This window comes from Zalophus californianus, chromosome 4 (genome assembly GCF_009762305.2).
Source record: "Zalophus californianus isolate mZalCal1 chromosome 4, mZalCal1.pri.v2, whole genome shotgun sequence".
In the NCBI taxonomy this organism is placed as follows: domain Eukaryota; kingdom Metazoa; phylum Chordata; class Mammalia; order Carnivora; family Otariidae; genus Zalophus; species Zalophus californianus.
Window position 1 is genome coordinate 105,200,754 of NC_045598.1, and position 18,642 is coordinate 105,219,395.

The 18,642-nt window shown below is 51.4% G+C and overlaps 3 protein-coding genes across 5 annotated transcripts; 2 read left to right on the top strand and 1 right to left on the bottom strand.

Moving 5' to 3' along the window:
• Positions 1-119: 119 nt before the first annotated feature.
• BNIPL (BCL2 interacting protein like) lies at positions 120-7,951 on the top strand. Of its 3 annotated transcripts, XM_027605462.1 has the most exons (10): positions 120-662; positions 1,431-1,526; positions 1,946-2,010; positions 2,212-2,436; positions 4,685-4,867; positions 5,052-5,154; positions 5,526-5,657; positions 6,473-6,559; positions 6,734-6,832; positions 7,313-7,951. In XM_027605462.1, the coding sequence occupies exons 1-10, from the start codon at positions 619-621 to the stop codon at positions 7,347-7,349; spliced, it is 1,071 nt and encodes a 356-aa protein (XP_027461263.1). In that variant the 5' UTR covers positions 120-618; the 3' UTR covers positions 7,350-7,951. The 3 variants fall into 3 exon arrangements, with proteins under 3 accessions (XP_027461263.1, XP_027461273.1, XP_035583017.1); XM_027605472.1 differs by lacking the exon at positions 1,431-1,526; XM_035727124.1 differs by lacking the exon at positions 120-662 and having other exon boundaries at positions 1,106-1,526.
• A 185-nt stretch (positions 7,952-8,136) lies between these two features.
• Positions 8,137-10,265, top strand: C4H1orf56 (chromosome 4 C1orf56 homolog). The gene is made up of 2 exons (XM_027605488.2): positions 8,137-9,333; positions 10,133-10,265. Exons 1-2 carry the CDS (start codon positions 8,287-8,289, stop codon positions 10,151-10,153), a joined length of 1,068 nt encoding a protein of 355 aa, XP_027461289.2. The 5' UTR covers positions 8,137-8,286; the 3' UTR covers positions 10,154-10,265.
• Positions 10,266-10,405: 140 nt separating this feature from the next.
• CDC42SE1 (CDC42 small effector 1) lies at positions 10,406-18,518 on the bottom strand. Its single transcript, XM_027605534.1, has 5 exons — positions 18,349-18,518; positions 14,947-15,261; positions 14,297-14,407; positions 13,500-13,588; positions 10,406-13,000 (listed from the first exon to the last, which is right to left on the bottom strand). Exons 2-4 carry the CDS (start codon positions 14,998-15,000, stop codon positions 13,514-13,516), a joined length of 240 nt encoding a protein of 79 aa, XP_027461335.1. The 5' UTR covers positions 15,001-15,261; positions 18,349-18,518; the 3' UTR covers positions 10,406-13,000; positions 13,500-13,513.
• Between the last annotated feature and the right edge of the window lie 124 nt (positions 18,519-18,642).

Genomic DNA, 18,642 nt, shown 5'->3' on the forward strand with positions numbered 1-18,642 from the left:
ATTGTCTCTTTTTACCTCTGATAATGGTTTTAGCCTCCTCAAGATTCATCTCCCTTCTTCCTGCTGTATGGAATGTCTCCATTAACTTTTTTTGGGGAATGAAGAGCAACAGTCTTCCATCTCTCCTTATCCTCGGCTGATCATCTGTTTCTTCTTCCAGAACCTCCTAATAACGGCGTTCCCAATCTTGCTTATGCTCAAAAAGCATAGTCTTAAAACCAAAATGTTTTTTACCATTTTTTTTTCCTTTCTTTTTCTTTTTTTTTTTTTAAAGAGCAGCTTCCAGAAGTTATAAGGAGTCTGGAAGGGAAAACAAATTGCCTTCCTCGACTCCCCCAAGACTAGCCACTTTAGAAAATGTCCTCTCGTCCCTAAAACCCGCCCCCACATAGGCAGGGTTTTTCTTTTGGGCAAACCTGCTGCTTGGGAAGGGAAAGGAAGGGAGGTGGCAAAACCTGTTTGAAGGTAAGGTTACCTCCCTTCCACACCTCCCTCCCCTTTGGAGACAAGAGCAACAACAGTGAGACAGAGAAAAAGAACACAGAAGTGCTGGGGAGCTGGGACAGCCAGCTCCCAGACAGCTGCAAGTGTTTAAGGGAGACAGGAAGACCTGTGAAGATGGGAACCACGCAAGAAGTGGGAGAAAAGACGTTAGATCTTGGGTAAGTAAGATCTGGCTCACTTGATTGGAAACAAGCAACGAATAGTCTTGAGGGACTTTCCCACCATTCAGCTCTGACCAGGGCAAATCTTGGCTTCCTGGAAGAGACGTGACTGCAAGAGAATGAATTTGCAGGGAAGGGGTAGGGTGGCTCTAGGTAGGAAATGGGGAACTGGGGGTTTCGGGATAATTCCCTATCATTTTGTTTTTAAAGGAAGCTTCTCTATTTTGTGTCTGATAAAACTGTGCCTGTGGTCTGTTTTCCAACACCCACTCCCCAGAATGGCCCTCTGGAAAGCTGACCTAGAAAGAAATTTAGGTTCAGGTACTCCTTTCCCAGCAGTCTGTCTCCCTCCTTACCTTCTTCCCCCACCCTTCCACCTCTGCCATGGTTTTCCCTGACCGCTCCCCAGTGTGGTGGAGGAAAGGCAGGCCTGACGAGGTGCCATCTTCCCTCCCTAACTGCCTGGTGACAGCTGGGCGGGTCTGTCAGGTTCCAGCCAGGTGTAATGTGGAATATCCCTACCCACTGTGTAGGCGGAGCAACACCACAGAGGTAGGTATGATGAGCTGGACATTCCATCTTCCCTCTGCTCCTAAGCCCCACAGGAGGGTTCATCCGTCTCCAGGAAATGGTGGGTGTGGTAGAAGTATCTGTCCAGGAGACAAGCTCTGACGTCTTTTCCAGTGTCTCCTACATACAGCCCAGTTCCCTTAAGACACTGCCTAGTTGGTCTCATGATCACCCCCTCCCCCCGGGGACTCTTAGGGCCAGGGAGAATGCTGAAGCAGTGGGGCCAGCCTCATCCCTGAGACTTGGGGGACTGGAGCTGAAGGAGGAGTGGCAGGACGAAGAATTCCCCAGGTGAGGACTGTGAGGGATGCTCATGAATGGCGGGCCAGAAGGACGATTTAGGACTTGAAGGAAGGAGGGGTTCAAAGAAGGCAGAGGAGATAAGATAAAATCATGGCGGGGTGGTTGCTGGGTGGCTCAGTCAGTTAAGCGTCTGACTCTGGTTTTAGTTGATTCCACGATCTCAGAGTCATGGAATCAAGCTCTGCCTTGGGCTCCGCACTCAGCAGGGAGTCTGCTTCCCTCTCCCTCTCCCTCTGTGCCCCCTCCCCCCCAAGTCCCTCAGCCCTGGCTCGTGTACACTCTCTCTCTCAAATAAATAAATCTTAAAAAAAAAAGAATCGTGCCTTGGTGAGAGGATTGATAAACTGATACCTGGCTTGATTCGTTTAACCTGCATTTCTGCCCCCCTTGTAATCTTTCCCCTCTAGGTTTCTTCCTGAAGAAGCGGACCCTTCTGAAGATCCTGACGATCCTGAGAGAGACTCACAGACAGGTAGGCCTCAAGTTCTTGATTCTAGGCCAGTTCTTGATGCCGCCCTCATCCGTTTGTGGTTCCCCTGCTCTTTCCTCAAATATCCCCTGTGTAAGTTCTTTAGAATTCACCCCATATATCACTACCATATGCAGGAATTCCAGCCTCCCCTGCCAACACACATATACTTTTCTATTCTTTTCTCCTCTCTCCCGACCCCAGGTACTCCCAGCACTTTAGCCTTGTGTGGCCCTCGTCCCATGCGTAAGCGTCTTTCTGCGCCAGAGCTGCGACTGAATCTGACTAAGGGGACTGGAGGCGACGGAACTTCTCCCACGTGCTCTGAACCTTCCTCTCCTGATGGCAGTTCTGACCTGGACGTAGATGAAGTGGAAACCCCGTCAGACTCGGAGCCCCTGGACAGTGGACATGAATTTGAATGGGAAGGTGGGAAAGAGACCTGAGGCCTGAGCCAGTACAAGTGGAAGCTAGAGTTGAAGCTCAGGGTGGATTTAATGGGACGAAAGTTAGAAACAATAAGGTGGGGACCGAGTGGTAAGGTCAGCAAAATTAATTTCCTCAGAACGGAAAGGTAGAGTCTGTAGATCCAATGTGAGAGCAGTCAGTAGAGAGGTGGGGAGGGTCCTTTGTTTAGGAAGCTTTTATTGAGTGACTGTTACATGCTATTACTGGGCGAGAACCAAGTTCTAAGGGTATGTAAGATCCATCCTACCCTCAGGGAGTTCTCTGTTTAATAAGAAATTAACACATATACAAATAAGTGTAGTTGAAGATTATGGTCTACATATGTATAGGAGACGGTCAGCAGGGATATGGACAAGGTCAGTTCTGCCTGAGAGGCATTAGCAAAGACTTCACAGAAGAGGCGATTCTGAGCTGGTCTTTATCAGGTAGCTGAGGCATTCTAGGTAGAAGAAACAACTTGGTAGGAAGAGGGCATGTCGGGGAATTCAAAGTATTAAGCATGACTATTTTGATACTAAGGAAGACTTTGTTTCTTCTCTACTCATGACACTTCCAACACCAAATGTATGGATTTTACCCACACCAACCACTTCTCCACTTTTCCAGACATCAACAGGGCATCCTAGAGTTCACCTGTGATGCTTGACAGGAGTTAGGACAGACCCCACAGGTTAAGGGCTCACCCACAAGATTGCCCTCGACTTCAGACACCAATCACATGTCCAAGTTGTCACCTAAACTTCTGAATCAGAGTGCTGTGTTAGGTTGGCCGGAGTCAAGTCATGGAGGTCCTTGCTTCCACACTGAGGAGTTTAGATTTTATCCTGTAGGCAATGAGAAATCACTGAATGGTTTTAATCAAGGGAGTAACATGATTAGATTTAATGGATCTAAAGAGGTTGGAAACAACCTAAAGGTCCGTCAGTAGAGTATTGATTCTTTTTTTTTTTTAAAGATTTTATTTATTTATTCATGAGAGACAGAGGGAGAGAGAGAGGGAGAGAGAGAGAGAGAGAGAGAGAGAGAAGCAGAGGGAGAAGCAGGCTCCCAAGGAGCAGGGAGCCCGATGCGGGACTCGATCCCAGGACCCTGGGATCATGACCTGAGCCGAAGGCAGACGCTTAACCATCTGAGCCACCCAGGCGCCCAGTAGAGTATTGATTATAATATGGTGCATCCATGCAATGGAATACTAAATACCAGGCAAGCTTTTTTTTTTTTTTTTTTAAGCTTTTTATTTTTTAAGTAATCTCTACACCCAGCATTGGGCTCAAACTCACAACCCCACTATCAAGGGTCAGTGCCGCACACTCCACCAACAGAGCCAGCCAGGCGCCCCTAGACAACCATTTTTTAAGATGAGGCAGCTGTTTCCATTGCTATGGAAGGATCATGCAGAATTAGTGGGTATAGTATATTGCCATTTGAGTAGGAAAGCTAGGGTAGAAAACAAAGCTTGCTGTAGCTGTGGGGTATAGGGTGGAATGGAGTAAACAGACTAGAGACAGGGAAACCAGTTAGGTGGCTAGCACCAGGTGAGAAATGCTAAGAACCTGAATCAGGACAGTAGTAGTGGAAAGAATGATAAGAGAATATAATGGAGACATATGGAAGAAGATTTGGGGTCCAGTTGGCTTGAGGGCTGACAGAGAAGAAAATCTTTGATACCAGTTTTCTTTCTCAGCCAGCTAGATGGATCGAGTCGTTCATCCAGAAAGGAAATATGGGAGAGAGGAGGAAGAGAATGAGTTCAAATTACACTTGGGTCTGGTGGCTTGGAGATGACAGAAAGACACAAACTAAAGATGTCCACTCTAAGCATTTAGGGACACGGGTTAGAGGGGCAAATTTGGAATCATCACCTTACTGGTGGTTATTGAAGACATGGGAACAGATGAGCTCACCCAGGGAAAGGCGTGGAAAGAAAGAATCTAGGAAAAAAAAAATAATACTGGCAAGAGCCATGGACCTACCATAGTGCAGGGTTACCTCAAGGCCAGGGTCTAGTGAAAAAGTGAGGATCATGAGTCATAGGAAAGAGAAACGAGCAAGGCACTGGATTAATTGGACAAACTAGGGCTAGAGTCCTAGAAAAAAAAAACTGAGGAATGAGCGGTTAGAGCAATCAACTCTAGGAACCTGGGGAAGGTAGAAGATACTGAAGGCGTGTACCGTGCCTTATCAAGCCTTCCCCATCCCTCTCTTTCAGATGACCTGCCCCGGGCAGAGGGTCTGGGGGCCAGTGAGGCGGCAGAAAGGCTGGGCCGGGGTTGTGTGTGGGATGTGGTTGGAGAAGATGGCCGTCACTGGAGGGTGTTCCGGACAGGACAGCAGGAGCAGCGAGTGGACATGACTGTCATTGAGCTCTACAAGAAAGCCCTCTCTCATGGAGGTAATGGCTCGCATACGTGGAGGGGGAAGAACTGTGACTTCTTGAATCAAATGCCGAAGTTGGAACTCAGTTTCTGGCTTCAAAATCCTTTCTGTAACTTCCAGAGACCCTCAGAGTCCCTCAGCCTCAACAGATGTACTGTCATACATAGTTGTTGACTGAATTTTCCCTTTGTCCTCTCCAGGTTACCATGGTGATGGCCTCAATGCTGTTATTGTCTTCGCTTCCTGTTACCTACCCAGCAGCAGCATCCCCAACTATACCTATGTCATGGAGCACTTGTTCAGGTGCGGCGGAAGCCCTGAAGGGCTCCAGGGGGATGTTAGGGAGGGAAAAGTAAAAAAGAACCCCCTGGGGCGCCTGGGTGCCTCCGTTGGTTGAGCGTCTGCCTGTGGCTCAGGTCGTGATCCCGGGGTCCTGGGATCTAGCCCCACGTCGTCAGGCTCCCTGCTCGGTGGAGATCCTCCTTCTCCCTCTCCCTCTGCTGTGCCCCTGCTTGTGCTCCCCCACCCCCGTCAAATAAAATCTTAAAAAAAAGAAAAAAAAAAAAAGAACCCCCTGCACGATCAGCAGCTGACTGCAGAGTCTACAATAATGTCCCTCTCGCTCCCCACAACCCCAAGCATGTACCTCCCTTGACAGTTGTGTCTCCCCCCAGGTATATGGTGGGAACTCTGGAGCTGCTGGTCGCTGAAAATTACCTGCTGGTTCACTTGAGTGGAGGCACGAGTAGGGCCCAGGTCCCACCTCTGGGCTGGATGCGCCAGTGTTACCACACTCTGGACCGGCGGTGAGCCACGAGGACAGCACGGCTGCAACTCCTGCTGCGCTTTCTCTTTCCCTGTTTCCATTCTTTCCTCTTCCATTTTAGTCCCTTCCTCTTTTCCTTGTCCCTCTACCACCCTTACCAGGCCTCTCCTGTCTTCTGAACTCTCAGAGTCAGGGAAATCTGGTTTCAAATCTTGCCTCTGTCATTTGCCTGCTCTATCATTTACCTTGGGCAAGTCACTTAACCTCCCTGGGACTCAGTTTCCTTCTCTGCAAGATGGCAATGATGATACCTTTGCCAGTGGCCATGGTGAAAATCTAGTAAATCGGTGTGGCGTGTTGCCGGGCACACAGAGGTACCCCTTCCTTTTCTCCCCGTCTCGCCATTTAGTTTACTGCCCAGGCCGCCATTGTCTGCTTCTCTCCACCTTCATCCCTGACCCATATGGCTTTGTTCCCCATGATGTTCCTTTTCCCTTTTTCTTTCCCCCGCCTTCCCTTTGCTCACTTTTCTAGCTCATTCTTTTTTGTTTTTGTCCCGATTGTGGGGGGCATGGGAAAAGGGGAGTAGCCAAGATTTATGTGAGGGTAGGGCACAGGAGGGAGATGGAGCAGAGGGATTCTGGCAAGGGAGTTGCCTAAAAATGAGGAGCACGAAGGGCTAAACACGATGGGTGGAGCTCAGATTATAGGCCAAGGAGTGGGAACTAGACCCAACTGCCAGAGAAATCTAGAAACTGCAGATGTGAAGGAAGTTAAAGCACAGAACATAGCTCCACCTGATCGTCTGGCATGAAGGTGGAAGAAGAATAGAATGATCTCCTTCCTATTCTGCAGGCTCCGGAAAAACCTGCGCGCCCTGGTGGTTGTCCACGCCACCTGGTATGTGAAGGCATTCCTGGCACTGCTTCGGCCCTTCATCAGGTACCAGCTCTGAGGACAAGGACCTCCCTTCCCCCATGTTCAAAATAAGATTAAGAAGATTTTGCCCCACCCTGGCTCTTTCTAGCCTTAACCGTGCTCTGCTTGCCACATTTCCCTTTGTAAGGGTCTCCAAGAACCCTCCTCCCAGTAACTTGGTTTATCCTCTCTTTTCAGTTCCAAGTTCACACGAAAGATCCGTTTTCTGAACAGCCTGGGAGAGCTGGCCCAACTCATCTCCTTGGATCAGGTTCACATCCCTGAAGCTGTCAGACAGTGAGTCCCCCGAGCTTAAGGAGAAAAGTTTGGGGTGGGATGTATAAAGCCAGTTCTTGCTTTCTTAATGCCTTGGGGGAGATGCAGAGGAACTAAAAGATAGAGAGAGGCCCTGCTTCCAGATGCTTCGGTATATCTGGGAAAACTGTACCCACCCAGAGAAGAAATTAAGGCCTGCATCCAACAAGAACAAATGAAAAAAAAAAACTATACATGTAAGTGCTGAGGCATCAGAGAATAAAGGAATATTTCACAGCACAGAACTTAGAGGAGATTGAGATCAGCCATAGAAGTTAAGAAGTCAAGAAGGGCAGTGAAGAGAAAATACCCAGTGGGGAGGTACTAGGGAACAAAGGAGCCTGATGACCACCAGCTCAAGCACCCAATCTTCAGACTCTTCCAATTCTTTGGCTTCTCTCCCAGACCAATGAGTAAAACCAAGTCCTGCTCCTGAACCATTTTTTTGTTTTTCTCTCCTAGGCTGGACCGGGATCTCCATGGCTCAGGAGGGACCTAGAGGAAGATGGGAACCAAGGGCCTTAGAACCAAGCAAAGATTAATCTGCCTATGCCCTAACCCTGAAACATCTGGCCTGTTCCCTAAACCATCTCATCCTCAACCCCAGTACCACTGGACCTTCACATTTCACTGGGGTGAAATTCCTCTCATGACCCTGCTTTCAAAGCAGGGCTCCAAGGTCCGGAACCTGATCTGCCTGGTGATCATCATTTCAGCTAGAGGGGTGCATGTAGTGGCATCCTGTACGGGAAAGGGGAAGGCTGTGGGTTTTGGTTCTGCTTCAGCTGCAGAACCTTGGGCAAATAACTGCATCATTCTGAGTGTCCTTTTCCTCCCCTGTAAATGAAGGTGCTAAGACCCTTTCCACCTGGGGCATTCTAGCAGTCTGTGAAGCTCGGTGAGAGGTGGAGGGGAGAGCAGGGCTTAACTGACCACACAGCCTGCTGGGAACCAGGAGTCGGCTCCCTAAATCTTGAAGAACCGCGGTTTCCTTCTTTGTCACAGCTGCTGCCTGGGAGTCTGGGAAGGAGTGCTTTCAAAACTTGTACTTTTGTCCTCTTGAATCAATTCAGATCTGTAGCGGTTAATAAACTGCGATGCGAGATTTAAGCCCTGCTCCGAGGAAGTGCCCTACTTGCCCGGGCCCCTTACATCACAATGCGTCCGTCGGTTATGGTACGGAGTTCTGGCCGCACTGGTTCCTAAGCTAAAATAGCTCAGCACCCCCGCCCCCGCACTCCCCCGCTCCACCCCCCGGCTGCTCTGCAAGGTCCTGGGGGAGGGGCGTGGCGCGCGCGTAGGAGTCCCCCTCCCCCCGCCCTCCGCGGGCCGCGGTTCAAACGACCCGCCGGGTTGAGAGCGGAAGGGAGGGAGAGAAGGTAGGAGTCCCGGCCTCCCTCGCTGGCCTCCCTCTCAGCCGCACATCGGCCGGCCCCATGGTCCCCGCCGCCGGCGCGCTGCTCTGGGCCCTGCTGCTGAGTCTGGGGCCCCGGGCGGCGGGGGCCCAAGGCCTGACTTCCACCGAGACGCAGCGGGCCAGTTTCCGCTTCGGGGTCCCCATGTCCCGCCGGACCACCCTCCGGACCGGTGGTCCCAGGAAGATGAAGGTAACAATGGAGGTTGAGGATGACGTCGGGGCCGGTGCCGACCACCTGGCCGGCCCGGCTGCTGCGGAGCTCTTGGCCTCCACAGTGGCCACAGGCGTCAGGAAGTCGATTGTGTCGTCGCCCGAGGATGATGAGTCTTTGGAAGAGGGGGTTGTGATTAACGCCAGAAAGAATAACATCACTGCAGCGTCTCTCAGCAGGAATTACAATACAGCGGGGGTGCCCAGCTCAAGGTTTAAAGCAAATACCCAGGAGCCTGAGATCAGTATGTCTTCAGACCTGCCGACCAAAATCTGGCAGCCTACTGGGGACATAATGCACCCTGACAATACCTTGAGCCGGTGGTCAACAGCAGGGTCCACCCCAAACCGGGGGGAACAGCCCTCGTACAGGACCCTACCACCTCCGGAGGATCTGCGGCTGGTGCTGATGCCCTGGAGCCCGTGGCACTGCCACTGCAGCTCAGGCACCATGAGTCGGACCCGGGCGGGGAAGCTGCAGGGCCTTTCTGGGCGCCTTCATGTTGGGGCGCTGAACCAGCTCCGCACAGAGCACCGGCCTTGTACCTACAAGAAATGTCCCTGCAACCGGCTTCGGGAGGAGTGCCCTCTCGACTCCAGTCTCTGCTCTGACACCAGCTGTACCACTCAGACCGCCACCACCAGTACCGCCGCCACCACCACCACCACCACCACTACCACCACCACCACCACCACCACTCCCATACCCCCCCTCAGCTCTAGAATCAGACCCACCCCCTTCTTCTTTGGCACCAGCCCCAGCCCCAGTCCAGCCCTTGCTTTTTGGAGACGGGTCAGGATCGGGCTGGAGGATATTTGGAACAGTCTGTCTGCAGTGTTCACAGAGATGCAACCAGTAAGTGTTTGCATGAGGTGTCACTTGCCTCATTTGGTCACTGATGCATAATATACTGGTTACTCACATCTTTAGCCACTGAGTCCACCTATTTCTTGAGCCACTGCTGGTTGGTTAATGGGCAACATGTATCATTGGTCATGGGAGGATTATTGCCCAAATTGTGAAGGTTAGAGATGTATCAATAATGCTTGATGAAGATAATAGATATGGAAGATATTAATAGTTCTCAGTTTATTAATGCAATTTAAGAGTAACAACAGCCAATATTTGAGGTGTGCACTTGACCTGGATCAATCCTCACAACAATGCTGTGAGGTATAATTATCCCCACTTCACAGGTGAAGGAACGGGGGTTTACAAGCTAGTAAATGACAGTCACAACAGGATTGGTTGACCCTAGTGCTGATGCCCCTAACCACCACTATCCCAAAGAACCCCAGGGATTATTTCCAGCAATTTAAGAATTCTTCAGGAAGGATAGTCCTCTGCTTTACCAAATGAACTACCAAAGGCTCTGATTGAGAATAATAAAATATTCTCAATTGACAGGATTTTGGGAACTTTGGGGAGAAGGGAAGGACAATAAAATAGCATATGTGGTCTGTCATTTTGCCAGTTTTTGTCTTTCTCCTTGGGTATCCAATACCGTTAATTCAGTATAAAAAAGCAGCATAAACGGGGCAGTGGTGTTGAGGGAATGAGGGCTTCTGGGGAGGGAGATGAAGCAAGGAAGGGAAAAGAATATAGATGTAGTTATAACATTTCCCCTTTTTCTCTATTTTGTTTCCTTACCCAGATAGAGAGAAACCGCAGGTAATGGCCACTTCATCTGCAACAGAAGGTGTCAGCATCTCAAACTTTCCATCCCTTTCGATCCCAGTACCCACTGGATATTTTTAGTACAGAAAAACAAAACTAGAAGAAAAAAATTGTTTGGTCTTGTGTCTTTTTACACAGGTATCTGAGGGTGGAGGCCAGAAATCTCTCGAACCTTAAAACTGAACTGTGTAACCAGCAGCATCGGGCCTGATCCCTTCCCTTGCCCCCAGCATATTTTATACTCCCCCCCACCCCAGGATAAAATGTTGATGTTGCTCCTCTTCTTCATTTGCAAAATTGTTTTTAAACAAGTGATTTCTTTAAAGATTTGAAAAATCTCAGAAGAATGCCAAGAGGAGGGAACCGGAAGAACAGGGAGTTGAGCCCTTGAAAGATGATGGTGGTCTTCTTGCCTTCACAATACTTGGCCTTCTCTCCTTGCAAAGGGTGATGTTGGCACAAAATCCCATGTCGGCCACTTTTTAGCAGTTACCTTCATCAGCCATATTTATCCTTTGACCCAAAACATGCCTGTAGTGATTACTCTGTGACTATTTTGCTTAAACATTTTTTATTTGAAAAATGTATTTAAAAGTCCAACACATTTTAATATAAATTATGACTCTCAAACCCATTCCCATCACTTTTAAGTATTGTTCAAGTGATGGGAGCATACACGTTAGAAAAGGTGGCTAAAGGCAAGAGAATACCAAAGACGACTGTGTCCAAAAAGAGGCATTAGGACAAGGCGGAAGATAGGGGTGACCAGAGTCCACGCGTCCCCCATCCTGCGAACCCCGCAGATTGACTATAACCCTCAGGCTAGTAAGCTACTTTAGGACAAGATGAGCTACTTTCAGAACAACTAGCTAGACTAGAACAGAGTAAATTGGGAATGTATGACCAATCTTAGACCCTGAAAAGTGGCAGGAAATACACTGAAATTGGAACAAAATTAGAGCCTGTCACTATAGGTGGGCAAACCGGATGGATGGTGGACTCAGCAGAGTGGATCCTAGTTCCCGCCTTCCTGACCCCCTCACCGTCAAACAAGATGCTGCTTGTTGCTGAGCTAATGAGAGACCCCCATCCTGTCTCAGAGCAGGAGGAGCTCACTGGTCATGTTCTGCCTTCCTAACCTCCCTGCAAGGAAGGGGCCAGAAGAAAAAACACCTGAGAAGAAAAACTGCCTAAAGACCCTGCTCCTGCATTATTTTCCCACCTAACGCAGACTCTTCAGCCAGGTGGGGAGTGGGACCTGGTCTTCAGACAAAACTCCCTGAGTCTTATTTGTGTCTGGTTCTAGGACTGGGGCACAGAAGTAGAGCTTAAAGTCTGCAGAGGATAAACCTGGGTGTCTGTGGCCCTACTGCTTTTACTCTCTCCCTTCCCCAATCTCGCCATACTCTGTTCCTGCCTCCACACTGCAGGAACCCCTCCTCCAAACAAGAATGGAGAAGCACAGTATGCATCCATCAGAGACATGAACCCATGCAAGCACAAGCAACACACTGAATAAAGGACTGTTTCAGACATTATGTGCAGCCCTACAGAGCCTACTTTGCAAGAGGGCCTGGTTCATCTATGGCTCAGGCTTAGGATGAATAATGGGAAGGGCGTAGGGTGGGGAAAATACTTTAAAGAAAAATACCTTGAGTCTAGAGCAGTGACTCTCATCTGGGGGTGATTCTGCCTCCTAGGAGACACCTGGCAATATCTGGGGGCATTTCTGGTTGTCCTAACTAGGGTGGGCCAGATACACCACTGAACATCCTAAAATGCACAGAACAGTCCCCTATTACAAAGAATTATCCAACCCAAATGTCAGAAGTGCCTACGTTGAGAATCCTTGCTCTAGAGGTGTCCCTGCTCCCACGCGGTGAGAATCTTAAGATCCCTAAACTCACAGATGATTTTCAACCTACCCTCTCAATCTCAATGGTTAGGAAGTCCACTCTGAGACACACCTCCTAGTTTTGCAGCATTCTGAATTTCTCTCCAGATCCCTCTTCCTCCTCACCTGGGCCAGCAGGCAGATTGGCAGAGGGCAGGCCAGGTCCCCAAGACTTAAATGGGATACCATCAGGTTAAGACCCACTTCTTACCTTAGCTCTCATTCAGTGGGAAACAATAAGGTTCCTACTGGGGATGGGACTAAAGGTAGAGGTAGTAGAAGGAGGGGGGTAATTAAGAGAACTCATCTTAAGTTAAATTTTTAATTAAAAAAGAAAAAGATGTTGGAGAACTCACAGTGCTGCAGAAACAGGGTTAGAGGCCTACTAGACAAAGAGCTGGTAGTGGCAGAGAGATATCGAGGGACCGTGAGCTTAAGGTCTGAGATCTAAAGAGAAAGAGGAGACTAGGCAGTGGTCACCCTCCCACCCCCTGCTTGACCTCTGTTTCAGTTCAATCCAGGAGGAAAAAGGAGAAGGGCAGGGAGGTAAGGAGCTTCTCAGCAAAGCCGGCTTCAGCTTTGGTAATCTCACCCACCTACCCCATTTAAGGAGTTCCAGGTTAAGAATTTAAAAACAGATGGCACCTAGACCGTCATTCAGGAGAAGGGAAGGCCTTCCAGGTTCCCAGAAAACTCCTATCTCAGATCCGAGTGTCCAGGGCTTCAGCTGAGCTCCTCTGGCCAACCAGTAGTCACTTGGTCAGTCCTGCTGCCTTGAGCCCATCTCCAGGAGGGGCTAGAGCCAGAGGAAAGAGAGGGAGTCCAGCCCCCAAGCCTTCTGAGGCACTAATAGGCAGAGAGGGAAAAGAGGGGCCCTGGGGTCACTGGTTCAAGGAGGGGGCAGCATCTCTTCTGGGCTGGACACGGAACAGAGGCTTCAGACAGCAGAACCTGATTAAAAAAGAAATTGAAGAAGGAAGATAAGCCTCAAGGAAGACTGAGGCGTCAGGGAGAAGGCACCACTTAGCGCAGACTCTTAACTGTTTCTAGGGTGCTCTTTTCTTGATTTCTGTCTGCACCTCCCTCTCTCTCTGCCTTTCTGCATCCGAAATTCTTTTTTTTTTTTTTTTTTTTTATTCATTTGAGACAGAGAGATAGAGAGAGAGCAGGAGCAGTGGGGAGAGGCAGAGGGAGAGGGAGAAGCAGACTCCCTGCTGAGCAGGGAGCCTGATGTGGGGCTCGATCCCAGGACCTGAGCCGAAGGCAGAGGCTCAACCATCTGAGCCCCCCAGGTGCCCCTACATCTGAAATTCTTGACTCCTCCAACTCCTCCAATTCCTTCTTCCTCCTCTCACCTCCCATTCTTGCAGAGGATAGGGGTTCTGAGGCAGGGCATCAGGATGTGTTGACGGGGGCTGGAGGTACTGAATGGGTTTCTCTAATCACTCACCATTTCTGTTGGAGCTACAATCCCCTAGAATTGCTCCATGGCCTGTCTCGGTTTCCCTTGGATCTCATCTGCTCCTGAACTGCACCTGTCTGTGAAAAAGCACATGTGAGACCCTCGTCCTAAGTCTGGATATTGCACAGTAAGTGATCGCCCCTGTGCCCTCCATGGAAGAGGCTGACCGCATCTCCCTGGCAATAAAGTCAGTCTGAAAAGGTGAAAACCAAGAGCCATTCTTCCAAGGGAAGTCTCAATGTCTCCCTTCATACTGACTCTCCTGAGGGTGAGATAAAATGGCTCTCTGACTAATAAGACCACTCACAAAGGACTCTCATACTTATCTGAGTTTCACAATTGGTGAAAAGCCTCCTTCACTATCTCCAGGCCCATTTCCCTTATTTTGAGAGCAGAAAAGAGTATTTGACATTATTTAGGACAGGGGTGCTCAGCCTTTTTCCTGCCTCAACACACCCAGCCACGACATGACTTACTATGGCACTGGAATAGCAGTTAATTAACAGGGTTTTGGCTGTTGGAGAAAGCCCTCCAAATAAGTCTTGAGTCATATATATCCCCCATCCTGATGAAGAACAATATGCTAATTGTAAAAATGAGGGAGCCTAGGCCAGAGACCTGAAATGCCAGGTCTCAGGTTTATGCAGCTGGTGACCAGGACTAGGATCTTAGTTCCAGGATTACTTCCCCACCAACTATTTACCATGTCCCCAGCTTACACTTCAAAAAAGAGGAAAGGTTCTAGGCCACAATCCCATATCAATCTCTCCCCATTCTCTTGTTACCATGGCAAGTCCATCTCCGGCCCCCATCTCCCCAGAGCCAATGTGAGTCAGGTGGACAAAATTCATTGGTTCCCCAATCATGGTCCGGTCAATCCGTCTCCTCTTCTTCTTCTGCTTAGAGAAGACAGGGGAGTTAGGTCTGAAAGTGGAAGAAGGGAATAGAGTCTTGAAAACCACTAGGGGAAGAGCTAACGGCCCAATGGGCAAAGGTATGTGGCATTGCAACAGGGAAATCACTAGGGTCTGAAAGGCAAGTCTGGAACAACATAAACACAGAAAGGACACAGGGAGGGTGGTGAGGGCAGGGGCCTGCAGAGTGAATACTAGACAAAGAAAGGACATATCCAAGTCACCTCTGGCTGATGAGGAAACAATGGGGAAAAGTAACAGGCATTAAGCTCCACCTACAACCCCTGCCCAGCTCAGAATGGACAGAAACAGGAAGTGCTAGCTAGGACGATTCACTTCCTCTGTCACCCAGTCCCCCTGGATTCCACGCACACACCTGCGTGGCCAGAGAGACTACCCTGACGGAGAGGGAAGCAAGCCGCTTGCTTTCTAGGCACCAGATCGTGGGTGGTGTGTCTGCCTCACAGGCCCCGGGAACTGATTGTGTGAGTGCCAGGGTGGGGTTGGGGCTGGGGACTCACCGGCTGGGGCTTCTCTACCACGCAGCAACCCAGTTTGTGCCAAAATTCACTCATGTTCCCTGATGGTTCCAGTTTCACTCCTCTGCCTGAGGCCCCAGAGGGCTCTTGCTCTGGTGCCTTGACTGCCCACTCCTCAGTCCCCTCCGGTGTAACAGCCACCTGGGTCTGCTCAGCTGCACGGGTCTGGGGACAGCAGAGTCCAAGGTACCCCTGGCTGGGCAGGGAGGGTCAGCGTCTCGGACCCTGAGGGGCTAGCAGGGCCAGTGCAGGGTGAGCAGGCGGGCACGAGGTTATGTCTTCCTCAGACGCAGAACTCTGGTTGAGCAGAAAGTAAAGAAAGAAGAAAGTTAGTGCGAAATCCCACCTCTACCACCGCCCGCTCCTTGAGAAGCCTCCTGATGAGCCCAGATCTTCTCGTTCCCCTTAAAGTCCCGAATCCTGCACCGAATCCTAACCCCTCCAAACATAAGGACCTCAGTTTGACTCCCAGAGAAGGGAAAAGATCCAGAAGGGCACCAAGGGGTAGAGGAGCAGTAGCTGCTGGAACCAAGGGGACAGAAGCATTTAGGGTGAGGATGGGAGGGGCCGAAGGATGGTGGCAAAAATGAGCACAGTCTGGGGGCGCTACAAGCCCCACCTCCCTTCTCCCTGGGTTTAGGGCAGAAAGGGAGGGGCAGTTAAGTGACTTTGAAGAGGAAATGGTGGTTTTTCTTTCTCACAAACAGGGCCTCCGCCCTTGTGCCTCCCTTTTTCCTTACCTTACCCCGAACATCTAGATTTTCTTTAAGACAGAGACCTTGACTTGCCCAGGTTGCAGGTGACTAACTGCAGCAGGCTGGACTTCAAGTAAGACTTTTCCTACAGTGAGGAATTTCTTCCCTCTCTATTCCCTGCCCTTGCTCCTCCTCATTTCCCTCAGCTGAGATCTAACCTCTCTCAGAAGCCTTGAGATCCTTCCTGAAGGCTGTCTCCAGTCTGTTTATCTGTGTCCCGCGTGTGCACTCCCGTGTGTGCACTCCCATGGCATGGCCGCATCTGTGCGTGCGCATCTGGTACAGATCATCTGCACAGGTTGTACGTACGTGTACCAGGTGCCATCTGTTCCCCGAGGAATCTTTCTCCGGCCTCCCCACCCTCTTCACATGTCCCATCGTGCCACTCTGCTCTGCCTCACACCCCGTAGGGCCCAGGCCTCCCCACCTGCCTCCTCCCATCATGCTGGGACCTGTTCTCTCCTCCCTCCTCACCACTTCCATTCAGCCAACCAGACATGAGGAACTCTGCAACAGCGTTAGTGTCCAAGGAAGAACTTCCTCCCCTTTTCCTCTCTCCCAGCCAGGGTAGGGCCCATCCGGGTTTCCTCTGTGCTCACTGCACGTCCCCAGTCCTATGATACAGGCAACCTCAAAGCCTCCAAACAGGGCCGTTTCATGGATATTACACTCTAGCATGAACTGGAATCTCTCTCCCTTCCAGGCCTGGAGCCCCGATGCTCTGGCACTCTAAACTGATCTAAGAACTGAGCGGATTTTTTTTTTTTTAATAGCTCTGGGATGAGGTCACAGGCACACTGAGATACAGCTTGAAGGGGAGAGAAGGACCCAGGAGCCTGGGCTTTCGCTTGCTTCCCCTCCCACCACCGGAGGGGAGCAGTAATGGGACGGGGCGGAAGTCAGAACACAGCTGTCCAGAGAGGGGAGCTGTGGTCAGTGGGGAAGTCAGTCAGTCACAGGGTTTGTCGCAATGGTGGTGGTGGCGACTGGTAAGGGTTGCAGGCGGGGGAATGAAGAAAACAATGAAGAATCAGAGGAAACCCCCAACACCACCAGACAGACTGTACAGAGCATGGACTCTCCCCCAACACCCCTTCTGAACAAAGCTGAGTGGACAGAAGTGGAGGGTGGGAGGGGAGAGGAGAGAAGAGGGGAGAAGAGAGGGAGGGAAAGGGGCAGTGGAGGGAACAAGGACGTTTCTGTTCCCTTTCCAGGGACCTGGCCAGAGCTGGGTGGAGGGAAAGCGTATGTGGGACTTGGCACGAAAGGGCCAATGATGATAAGTGCCCAGGAAATTCCATTCCCTAGGTCTCTGAAACTTGGCAGTGGGGTCAGAGTGTGGAGAAGACTGGGCAGAGTGAATGTGGCAGTTGGGGTGGGGGCGGGCGGCAGGGCCAGAAAAGGAAGTAAGGGCAACCGGCTGCCACTCTCCTTCTTTAAAATATCTAGAGAAGAGTGGGTTGAGGAAAAATGAAGTCCTGGGCTGCTTAGCCCAGGAGGAAGAGGCACCCAAATTCACTGTCCACTATTTTAGTGTGCCCTGCCCCCACGCCCCCACCCCCCAGCGGAGGGGAAGGGGCTGGGAAAACGGCAGGAGGAATCAGCATTCGACTGCGTAAGGCCATATTCTGACAGACAAGTAGCACCGAGAACTGGGCCAGAGTCCCAAATAGGAAGGGTGAAACGTGGAGCTAGGAGACACCAAGGTCACACTGGGGCTTAGGAGCTTCCAAACTATTGGGGAGTGAGCAGGAGGAGGGATGGCAGAAAGGTTCCAGAGAGGAAGGATGTACAGAGGTAGTTCCCGGGTCCCGTCCTAGCCCGAAACCGGTTTTCCCGGTCCCGCTGCCTTCAGCCCCAAGGCCTCCAACCCGCTGCCCGACAAGCCTTCACAAGCAGCAGCTGGAGAAAGAGAAAGAGAACTGAGAGAATGGAGTGGGCAATTCTGGCTCCAAGCCCGGGGCTGCAGCTGGTTCCTTGTGGAGACCTCCAGACATGGAGGGCTGCTGAGGGGCAGCAGAGAAGTAGGGGAGCACGCACTTTCCAGTCAAGTGACAGGCACCTGACCCAGCACCAACTGTGTCCTTCCCCCAGGAAAGGTCTTGTGGGGGCTTACGAGGAAACACGGCTAGGACCTAAGCTCCCTCCCCAGTAGATTCAGAGTCCCAGAGACTCCATTTCTGCCCGCTCCCCAACTCTACCCAGATATCCTCTAATCCTCCCAACGCCGAAGTAGGACTGGGATCTCGCTGGGAATCTTTCGGATTCACTGTCTTCCGTGGCTGCTTCGGGCTCAGACTTAGCCCTTCCAGGGCCCCGCTGTGCTACACTCAGTCCCGCACACGCCACCACCGCGGTTAGTGAGTCTCCAGGAGAGTTTCTCCCCCTCTCGCCTCCCCCCGCCCCGGCCCCCCAGGCCCTTCCTGCCCTCTACTCTACAGCGGCTTCGGCCTGCGCGCCACACGAGCGGCGGAGTGGATGGAGACATTTACTCAGGGAGCGCACCCGTTCTCCCACCGACCCAGCATCTCGGCAGCCCTGGCCTCCCTCCTCCCCCCAGCATCCGGTGCGTCTCCGCCCGGCAGGGCAGGCGGGGCGCGCGGGCCGGGGACCCACGCGGCGGTCTCACCTGGCGTGCTCCGGCATCGAGGCGTACGGCTGCAGCGGGTGCGGGTGCGGGTGCGGGGGAGGGGGCTCCCGCTCCGGGCCCGCCAGTGTGGGCTTCCCGGGCTGGTTCCGCGGCGCGGCGCGGCGGGGGAGCCGAGGGCTGGCCGGCAGAGGTGGGGCCGGCTCAGGGCGGAAACGGCGGCGACGCGATTACGAAACCCGTCCGGCCCGGAGCTGGGCGCACTGCTCCCCCCTGGACTGATGAGGCACTGCACCACGCGGGGCCGTGGGAGGGGGCCCGGCAGCCCCCGACCGC

Excerpts from the sequence above, each read along its gene's own strand:
- BNIPL (XM_035727124.1), top strand. The coding sequence starts at position 1,294 with ATGGTGGGTGTGGTAGAAGTATCTGTCCAGGAGACAAGCTCTGACGTC. Across the intron at positions 4,868-5,051 it reads GAAAGCCCTCTCTCATGGAG|GTTACCATGGTGATGGCCTC; the intron begins GTAATGGCTCGC and ends TGTCCTCTCCAG. Across the intron at positions 5,658-6,472 it reads TACCACACTCTGGACCGGCG|GCTCCGGAAAAACCTGCGCG; the intron begins GTGAGCCACGAG and ends CCTATTCTGCAG.
- C4H1orf56 (XM_027605488.2), top strand. The coding sequence starts at position 8,287 with ATGGTCCCCGCCGCCGGCGCGCTGCTCTGGGCCCTGCTGCTGAGTCTG. Across the intron at positions 9,334-10,132 it reads TGTTCACAGAGATGCAACCA|ATAGAGAGAAACCGCAGGTA; the intron begins GTAAGTGTTTGC and ends TTCCTTACCCAG.
- CDC42SE1 (XM_027605534.1), bottom strand. The coding sequence starts at position 15,000 with ATGAGTGAATTTTGGCACAAACTGGGTTGCTGCGTGGTAGAGAAGCCC. Across the intron at positions 14,408-14,946 it reads TGGTAGAGAAGCCCCAGCCG|AAGAAGAAGAGGAGACGGAT; the intron begins GTGAGTCCCCAG and ends TTCTCTAAGCAG. Across the intron at positions 13,589-14,296 it reads CCGGAGATGGACTTGCCATG|ACAGGTGCAGTTCAGGAGCA; the intron begins GTAACAAGAGAA and ends GCTTTTTCACAG.